This window comes from Cyprinus carpio, chromosome A8 (genome assembly GCF_018340385.1).
Source record: "Cyprinus carpio isolate SPL01 chromosome A8, ASM1834038v1, whole genome shotgun sequence".
Lineage (NCBI taxonomy): Eukaryota > Metazoa > Chordata > Actinopteri > Cypriniformes > Cyprinidae > Cyprinus > Cyprinus carpio.
In genome coordinates this window covers 13,513,281-13,523,817 of record NC_056579.1, presented here as the reverse complement: position 1 = coordinate 13,523,817, position 10,537 = coordinate 13,513,281, and the positions used below count along the sequence as shown (strand labels likewise).

The 10,537-nt window shown below is 37.1% G+C and overlaps 1 protein-coding gene across 1 annotated transcript; it reads left to right on the top strand.

The window, feature by feature from the left end:
* The first annotated feature begins 654 nt into the window (after positions 1-654).
* Positions 655-9,616, top strand: LOC109069758 (putative helicase mov-10-B.2). The gene is made up of 22 exons (XM_042762366.1): positions 655-1,198; positions 1,295-1,403; positions 1,780-1,964; positions 2,312-2,550; positions 2,689-2,938; positions 3,242-3,376; positions 3,673-3,832; positions 3,933-4,094; positions 4,182-4,357; positions 4,444-4,591; positions 4,764-4,931; positions 5,188-5,285; positions 5,399-5,496; positions 5,596-5,694; positions 5,967-6,069; positions 6,393-6,510; positions 6,610-6,801; positions 6,916-6,987; positions 7,103-7,228; positions 7,833-7,921; positions 8,013-8,128; positions 8,696-9,616. The coding sequence occupies exons 1-22, from the start codon at positions 1,047-1,049 to the stop codon at positions 8,755-8,757; spliced, it is 3,057 nt and encodes a 1,018-aa protein (XP_042618300.1). The 5' UTR covers positions 655-1,046; the 3' UTR covers positions 8,758-9,616.
* Positions 9,617-10,537: the final 921 nt, after the last annotated feature.

Sequence of the window (10,537 nt, the reverse complement as noted above, 5' to 3'; positions counted from 1 at the left end):
TAAGAACAAAAAAAGCTTTAAAAACTTAAGCTGTTTGTAATTCCTTTCCCATCTTTAATGGCATGTACGTCTTTATTATTATTATTATTTTTTATTTGTTGATATTTGTACTGTTTGTATACTGTTTTGAGCATTTATTAAATATATATATAAACAACAGCTGTGCATGCTCTCTTCTTGCACTCTCCCCTCCCTTCTTTCAAAAAAAATATAAATTAATAATAAATAAATATAAATATATATATAAACAACAGCTGTGCATGCTCTCTTCTCGTCGTTCTTGTAAAATAATAATAATTTAATAATAAAAGTATACAAGCACGTTATGGAATCGTGTGCTATATCAAGGTGAACGTGAGGGATTGTCCCGGAGGAGAAAGGTCATCATGTGGATCATTTTATTTATTTACTGCTAAATTATTATGCACTTATTTATTTATTTTTACTTAACACATTACGTTTACTTTATTTTTACTTAATTCAAGGTGATATAAAAAGTGACATGAAATGATTTTTTTCATCATTTTTCACTCTTGCCTGTTTTGGGGTTACGGAGTTAAAAGTGGTCCTTATCAACCTTGACTGACATGGCAATAAAATCACATTAATCTGACAGGTAAAGTATTATTTTTTTTTTTTTTTTTTATTTTTTTTTTGGCGGGTTTCGGTGAGCTTTTGGGCTGGAAATCGTCCACCTGATCTGCCAAGTGCCAAATTGCCAACACTGTTTATAATCCTTACGTAATATAATCTTCGATGCCCTCTGATCGACAGGGGCGCGCGTAACTCTTCGGACGCTTCAATTGGGTTTATTCTAATAACTCTGAAACTATTGTTTTGGGAATAATAACACCTTATAAACTTCATATCATATTTTTCCTTAAGTACCCTGCAGGTTTAACCCTTCACTACTTAAGTTTCGTTTTGTCTGCTTTATAACGCTTCCGTAAAAACATCTTGCGCCTGGTTTACAGGAGAGAGTGTGGTCATAAACCGTTCATTTCGTTTCTACGGTACTGACATACGAGTTTCAGTTATCAAACAGTATGAACAGAAGAAACAGGAATAATTATCTCTCAATAGCCGCTGTGCGCGCAATTGGACTGGACTTCATCGAGATGCTGGAGGAAACCAACAGGAGATCCATTACTGACCGAAACACACTCAGAGACATCTACAATGAAGAGTTTCGAGATAGGTAAAACAATATCAATGCATATCAGTGAACGTCTGTATTAAAATTTATTTAGTTTAATTAACAAGTGCATCCTCAACTGCGCACTTGTATTCACAGGGACGGTCTTGTCAAAGATCCAAACTTCTCTAGAGTCATCTTTGCACTGAGAAAAGACAACAAAGCCCGTCTTTTCAGATCAGGAAGGCATGTTTACTTTAACACCAATGTAAGAAATATTATTTACTACATGGCTATTTTCTCTCAGAATTAAAAATTAGTAGCATTTTGGTAAACAAGTAAACACAATACCACACTAGTACACTAGTCTAACCTTTAAAAAAAAAAAAAAAAAAATCATAATAATAAACTTGTTTAAACACATAATTACAAGAAGATTCAGAATTATTTTAACCTTTATTTTATTATTATTATTTTTTAAAAAAAGCTGAAAGTCTATATTAGGCTATTTTATGGCAGTTTTAATTGTATTATCTAACAGTAAGTTGTACATTATATGGTCATGTATTGTCTTATGTGGGTTAAGATTTTAAAATATGTGATGCAACTTGGACACCCTGCACTCATGAATATGAAACATCCAGGTCCGAGTGAGGCTGCACGACCAGTGGTTTAGAAACTGTCGAAGACGGCAAAACCAAGCTAGCCCCGCTCCGGCTTTTTCAGCGACTAGTGGCCAGGATGCCTCTGTTCCAGGGCCAGAGGGTGGAGTCAGAGGAAGGAGAAGATTGGCGAAAGACATCCTACAGCGACTGAACAGTACAGAGAGGTGAGTTGATATGCTTGAATTTTTTTTTTTGACCAAGATAGTGACTGGATGATCACTATCTTGTTCCAGATAGTGATCTGACAGTGATCTGATCCGGACAGTTCCAGACAGTGTTCCTGAGGCTAAGTGGTAGAGCATTGCGTTAGCAGTGCAAAAGGTTGTGGGTTTGATTCCAAGGGAACACGTTAGGTAAAAGATATTAACCTGAATGCACTGTAAGTCGCTTTGGATAAAAGTGTCTGATAAATGTAAATGGATGAAACATATATACACAAAGTAAGACTTTTGCAAGTGCTTATTTACATAATAACATCACAAATTCATATAGCTGCTCTTCTCTTTCCCAGGTCCTTTTTTATAACTGATAAGTATGGGGTGCGGGTGTCCTCAGGGCTGCGTATGGAAGATGGAAAGATACAGATCTGTGTGGATCGGGCAGAAGTTTATGAGCTAAAGATGTTTGTGGAGAACACTGGTCAGGAGGCTGTGTATTTCACATACTACACTGCTCTTTGCTGGCTACAGTATTTCACTCTGGAAGACAGCAGAAGAGTCACACGCAACAATCCACTCCGTCTGGAGCCACGTAAGTGCGGGTGACACTTAACATTCTGATTCAGTTGTACCATGTTGTCTGCAGGTTATATTTGCAAATATTCTGGTTTTAAACCTTTAATGTGATCTATCGGAAATGAAGGTAAACTCTTGTTTGTTTTTCAAATAGGTGAGAAGTATGAGGTGACTGTGAGATTCAAATCTAGTCATGTTGGAGTTTATTCTGCTACTCTAGCATTTGAGTTTAAGCAGAACACCCAGCCCACCACCCTTCCCTTCCACATTGTCCGCTTCATAGAAGTGGAGTACAGGACTAAGCTTGCAGCCTTACTGGGTCCTACAGAACCATTCAAACCTCTGAGACTCAACATCTTTGAACCCGAAAACTGTAAAGTGGACGAGGGTGTTCCACCTGAGGGGTGAGTTTATTTAGTTATTTTTTTAACTTTTTTGATAAAATATGAAATAATAAGAAATTATCGTTTATACACGTTATTTTAATAAACCAATTTTAATAATTAAAAATGAATAAAACAAGCATTTACATATTGTGGCCTCCTTAAAGTTATAGAGATGTAAATATACTGTATATATATATATATATATATATATATATATATATATAGTGTATATATATATATATATGTATATATATATATATATATATATATATATAGTGTGTATATATAAGTGTGTATCTCATGTGCTTCTCTCTCCTTTAGTTATGTTCAGAACTTTCTTGAAAATGTTCTGCCACTGGGGCAATACACTCCTCCTCCTCACATCCCTGAACTAGCCAAGCTCCTGAAAGATGGCTGTTCTTCCCGGATCCTCAGAGGAAAGTTTCAGGAACTCCAGTTAGTGTCCTTCAAGTCAAATATTATTACGATTTAAAATAACTGTTTTCAGTTTTAATAAATTTAGAGTGTAATTTATTTCTGTGTTGCCACTGTTGAATTGTCAGCACTGTTGTCATTACTCCAGTCTTTATTCCTTCAGAAATCATTCTAATATGCTTGTTTGTTAGTTTGTTTGTTCTTACTATTTGCATGTTACAATTGTTATACATAATTTATAGTTATGAATGTTCCTGAATCAGCTTTGAATAATAAGAGAAATAATGGTTGTTTCCTTTATGTTTGATGGATTCTAGGTCATTACTGCAGAGTCCGCTAGGCTTCCATAACTATGCAGAACGTTTTGATTTACTCCTGTATCTGGAGGAGTGTCAGATGCATGTGGATATCAAGAGATACAACAGAGATCAAGTCACCTTATTCAAAGACTCTGACAAAAGACTAATGGTCTTAAACGTGAGTGGAAATGTCTTTTGTGAAAACACATCTTGAAACTTTAATTCGCATTGGAGAATGTAAGGTTTTGAGGTTTCTTTGTGTATCTGTTGTGTTAAAGCTCCCTGGTGTATCAGAGAACAGACCATCAGTCCTGAGGGGAGATCACCTGCTTCTCACAAAGTGTGAGGAGGTCCAACTCTCAACTGTGACCAAATACAAGGGCTTCGTCCACAAAGTGGAACTGGATCGTGTCAAACTGGGCTTCTCTAGAAGGTATGACGTGTGAGTGAGATTTGAAAAAATGCATGTGGCTCAAAACCACTGTAGATGTCTGTTCATCTAACATGTTTTTTTTTGTGTTTGTCAGTTCCTTGACCATGTATATGTAGAAAAGATGAAATTCCGTGTGGAGTTTACAGTGAATCGTCTCCCATTAAGACTGCAACACAGAGCAGTACACATGGCGGTCCAGCACGAGCTCAGAGATGTGCTGTTCCCTGTGGGCTCACGGGACGTGACCCCTGCGTCTCCACCTGCACTGAGGTCAGTAAGAACCAGATGTGCTATTAATATATTATTAAACAATCAGAATGAAACATTGTTTTTGAGAACAATGTGTGTGTCCCTAGGCTCTTTAATCAACATCTTGAGAGGAACCCTGAACAGTACAGTGCAGTATGTCACATTGTGGCCGGTACGTCCAAGCCAGCACCGTACTTGGTGTTTGGACCTCCTGGCACTGGTAAAACTGTCACGATAGTGGAGGCCATCAAACAGGTAAAACTGGTTATCACACACAGCAGAGTAAACACAGCCCCACCAAGTCTTCAGCTTGTGGCATTAAATGGTATTATGATTGCCTGTATGAAAGGTTTCACCATTCAGTGGAATACCAATCACATTCAGTCATTCTTTTTTGTTTGTTTCTCTGTTTCTCAACGTCTCTCAGGTGGAGAAGAATATGCCTGATGCCTATATCCTAGCTTGCGCTCCATCTAACAGTGCAGCTGATCAACTGTGTGAAAAGTTGATCACCAGTCAACATGTTGATTCACGGAAAATATACAGACTTTATGCTAGTTCACGGGATCCAAAATATATCCCAGAAGTTCTAAAGGTTAGTATCTGTTTTAGCAATAAATGAAAAATAAATAATGCATCACACTGACACACACTAAGCATTTAAATATATGTATTTTTTTTTTTTCTGTCTATCATTTCATATGTCAGGCTTTCAGGGTTAATGCAATAAAATGAATGCATTTTTAAGTAAGATTTAAGTGACTGAATGCCTAATGGTGTTACTGTATGTAAGTATGCATGTGGTTTTCCAATCTAAACACCACCGTGTGTGTGTGTGTGTGTGTGTTTAGAACAACAGTAATCTGGAGGGAGAGATGCTTGTTTTCCCATGTAAAGAGGATCTGATGTGCTACAAGATCCTGGTCAGCACTCTGGTCACCACTGGCAGGTGAAGGGCATTATCTTACAAACTTAATGAACTCACTCTCTCTCACCGTCTCTCTCTCAGTCAAACACATTACGCATGATTTACAGCAGTCAGTAAATGCCTTGTGCGTGCAGGCTGGTCTCTGGAGGCTTTCCTGTGGATCATTTTTCTCACATCTTTGTGGATGAGGCAGGACATGCTATTGAGTCAGAGACCATCATCAGTGTGGCAGGTGTGGCAGTCTCGTATGTTCTGTAGGAAGAGTCCCAAAGTCTGATAGTAGTGAGATCTGTCTTTGGTATCATTACATTGTCTCATTGTGTGCATGTAGGTCTGCTGAATGCAGAGAATGGACAGCTTGTTTTAGCTGGAGATCCTAGACAGCTTGGGCCAACCTTGAGATCTCCTCTTGCCATTAATCATGGGCTTGGTGAGAAGCACATATATACCGACACACACTCACTCATGCAACCTATAAACTGATAAATATGTTTGTGTTAAAATTATATTATGTACCTTAAAAAAATCTTAAAATATATTACCAACCAAAAAAAAACTACTTCTTACACATTACAAACAAAAACATAACTACATAAAAAACATGACACATAAACATGGCGACATAAACAGAAGCAAAATGATGTGTATGAATCTGTTTTATTGAAATGTATTGTAATCTGGAATTGTGTGTCTCTCCTGTAGATATCTCTTTGCTGGAGAGGCTGATGACACAGAATGATCTTTATAAGAAAGATAACATGGAGTTTGACAAACGCTACGTTACCAAACTTCTTCTGAACTACAGGTACTTCTGAACTGCACCAGTCTGACTTTTAACAGAATGAAGAGCTACTTTTTTTTGCTGCTCACACTGCACCCCTGGGTCTACCATCTAAAATAAAAATCCTTCCATGATGCATCATATGATATTAGTTAGGGATGCATGATATATCAGTACCATGTTAGTTATGGACCATTATCAGAATTTTATCATATTGGTGCATCCCTAGTGTCTGAGTATGATATAGATGGCATAGCATGCACCTTACATTAAAAGTCTCTCTCTCTCCTGAGTATGATATAGATGGCATAGCATGCACCTGTTTTTCATTGTCTCTCTCTCTCCAGGTCTCATCCATCAATTCTGAAAGTTCCTAATGAGTTGTTCTATGATGGGGAGTTGGTGGCATGTGCAAATGAGATCAGCTCCAACCAGTACTGCACCTGGGAGCACCTTCCCAAAAGAGTATGAGACCTATTAAACAGCTGTTTATTCTCTGTTGCTAAGGTTGCAGCTATTTTTCTAGGAGACCCCCCCCACCCCCCAGGGTTTTTTTCCCCCCAGGGATTTCCTGTGATTTTTCATGGAGTGCCTGGGAAGGATGAGAGAGAGTCGAACAGTCCCTCCTTTTTTAACATCTATGAAATCGAAATCATTATAGGCTACCTGAAGAAGCTGCTCCTGACCCAGGCCAAGAAGGGAATCTCTAGAATCTCCCCCAGAGATATTGGCATCATTGCCCCCTACCGGAAACAGGTTGGAACTGCTATTGGACAGCCCATAATGGCAGTTAAAATGGTTATGACACTTCTCTCAAATCTCAGACGGTCTGTATGATCACTTTACTTTTTGTGGGGTTTGATTTCGTAGGTTGAGAAGATCAAATGGGCCATAGGAACAGATGAAGACCTCCAAAACTACATGTGCATCAAAGACCTGAAAGTTAGTTTGGGTTTAAGTCTTCTAAACACTCTGGTATGGCTTTTTAACGTAAAGTAGGACCATTTCAAAACAAAATAATAGGTATCTCCCTTTGTGTGTTCGGTGTATTATGTAGGTTGGTTCTGTGGAGGAGTTTCAAGGCCAGGAGAGGAAAGTGATCCTGGTGTCGGCTGTTCGTAGCAGCAAGGAGCATATCATTTTTGATGAACCTTTCAATATTGGGTTTCTCAAGAATGAGAAGGTAGTATCTAACCAAAACTGACACGAGAACACAACAAAAACACTTTGAATTGATCAAAATTGACAATAAATATATTTTCTATTTCAAACAAATGCTGTTCTTTTAAACCTTCCATACATTAAAAAAAATCCTGAAAAAAGTTTTCCACAAAAATATTAATTATCTTATTATTATCAACATTGATAATGATAAAAAGTGTTTCTTTAGGGGCAACTCAGCATATTAGAATGATTTCTGAAGGATCATGTGACACTGAAAATTCAGCTTTGCATCACAGGAATAAATTACATTTCAAAATGTATTAGATTAGAACAGTTATTTTAAATGGTAATAATATTTCACAGTGTTGTTGTTTTTACTGTGTTTTTGATCAAATAAATGCAGCTTTGGAGAAACTTCTTTCAAAAATATTAAAAAATCTTACAGATCCCAAACTTTTGTTTGGTAGCGTAAAATCACGTTTCAACCCCAAATAGTGTGTATGCACAAGGAACCTTGTATTAAGTTGCATGCAACATTGTATGTGAATATGCTCTTGCTTTAACAATTTGCCAGAACACACTTTAGTCTTGAAAATGTTCTTGTTCATGTCTCTTTCCTTCAGAGATTCAATGTGGCAGTGACAAGAGCAAAAGCCTTGTTCATCATGGTGGGAAACCCCACCATTCTGCGGACCGATGAAACCTGGGGCCGGTATATACTGTACACTTTCTACATACACATGGATGAAATGCAAAGAAAGCTGTTCCTCTAAATGATTTGTATCTCCTGTGTTTGTTTATAGGTTTATTGACTTCTGCTTTGAGCAGGGCGGTTACACCGGACTTCCCTTTATCAGTGCAGAGGGAATAGAGGAGGTTGAAAAGTGTCTGCTTGCTCTTAACATCCAGGATGAGAGAGGTGAGACAGGTTTTAATCATACTCAAAATGCCTTCAAAATACATTGGGAAGTCCTCATATGGGAAAGGGAAATACATGGAGAAGTCATGCGTGTTTGTTGATGTTCTGCCAAAAACAATCCTGTCAGATTTCAAGTTTTAGCATTTTCACAAATGCTCTGTTGTCTACATCCACATTGCAAGCAGGATGTTGTCCTCTTTCCTCCATTTTTTCAAAACCGGTTGTCAGCGAACATAAACATCTGACTGTAATACTTAACTGATTTTTCCATTTTCATAATGAAGCTCTTTTAGGGTTTTTAAGTCTTTAAAGCACTTGTTTGGCTGCATTCAATCACAGTTCAAACTTAAATATATCCTTTTTATTGTTCAATGAATAATTAGTTTATGCTCAGTTTGAAAAGTACAGTTACCACCATACGTGTTCAGTGGTGATAGTGAATAACATACAGTAATAATATAAAAGTAATAATTATATTAATAATACAAAAAAATAATAGTAAATGCAGAATAATGGTTTCAAGAAGGCATGATGTGGAAAACTCACTGTTGTTCTTTCACCCCCTAGTGGAAACTGAGGAGAGTGCAGTCCAACAATATGTGCATCCCGAGTGGAGACACGATTACTAACAAAGAAGGTCCTCCAACTCAAGCCTGTCTTCACTAGCCTCACCTTCTGAAGCTAGCTTGGAAATCCTGGATCTATCTATTGTTTAAAGCCGGCCTCACACTGTGTGATTTATATGGTCTTTTGCATTTGTTGCTCGTCAGACAAGAAATGATCCTAATGGGATCTTTGGTTAAAGCCACAGCAAACTGTAACATCAACGATTTTAAGTCAGACTGTATGATAAACATTGTAGCCAAGACTATATACAGTGTGAACCTGGCTTAAATATTTATGAATCTAGAAATGTAACTGTAAAGCTTGCAAGTAACTGAATATTAATCTTTTTTTTTTATCAATGACAGAAAATATTTTAATTTACCTTAAAAAATATGAGCTCATGGACTGATTGGATGATAAAGTGCCTTTCTTATTCTTACATTGAATCTTTCATTATTAAGCTTCTTAATAATGTTTCATTATTAAACCACTGAACAGTGCATGTCCCTCCCTTGTGGCTATTGGGAGTACTGCTATACATTGCTGAGTTTACGCCATTTTCCTCATTATGTACTGTTGACACACCAGATGTCTAAAGGCTTGCAATCCTATCCTCATCACCACAGGGTGTTTTTTTTTTTTTTTTCAATGTATCATTTTATAGAGAGCCTAAGACTGTCACAGAGACAGCCCTGCAACATCAGCACATCTTGTGGTATCTACCAATTCAATAGGGACATTTTCAGAGTGAAATAAATAAATAAAAATAAACACTTACCCCAATTTTAAACCAATTAAGGCCTTCTTCTGTTGAACTACTGTCCTCTCAATCCTGCTGAACACCAATAGGGACAGTCCCACTGTTTTTTTTTTTTTTTTTTTTTTGTTCAAGGACAGAACAAACAGCTCTTCTCTTAGTCACCTCTACCCATAATTAACCTAGAGATTTTCTTGTGTTTCCACGACGGTGCTTTATTATGATTCTAACAGTTTATGCTTTCCTCTTAAATGTGCAGTCACATTAGCAACATTGTGGCAAAATTTCATGGGCAAAAAAAGTCTATTCCCTATTATCAAAAGTGTAGCAATGTATGAAGCACAGCTCACACAGAAGTTACTTTCATACCAAGCAGCTTTCTATTTCTGTTTGAATGAATTATGGTAAATGTGACCACACCCTTATTTATTCCGAAACCTTTTTTTTTTTTTTTTTTTTGAAAATTTCCGTGTGAGAAGGATCCTGAGATCCACTTGAACTCAGAAAAATGGAAGAATAGACACTCAATACTTCTTCTTAGCAGGTATCATCTGGAGTCAATGAATTGTCCTTGAGTTTATGACACTTCTGATATTATAACCTACTGTACCACAGGCAAAGCCAAAAAAGATTAATCTTTTCCTCTCTTTCTCACACAAACAATATGCCGCACAGACCAAGCCAGACTGATAGCCTGAGTGAGCTAATTCAGTTACAACTTAATGCTAATTCAGTTTCAGCCTTTGAAACCATTAAGTCTTGACGTACAATTATACTTGGCGTAATAGTGACATCACATTTAGTTTTTTTTTTCAACATGTTTTAGAAAGCCTCTGCTAAACAATCAACACAAATGTTTATGACAGTCAGCCACATTGATCAGACTGTACTTCTATTCCTCACAGCCTCATTTTCATTCATGTGAAATAATTATGGCATCTATCCAGACTATGGTCAATGGACAAATTTAAAGAATGTCTGACAGTTCCAAGATCAGCAGTCAAAAAAAAAACAAACACACACACACACAAATTACAGACAAACAA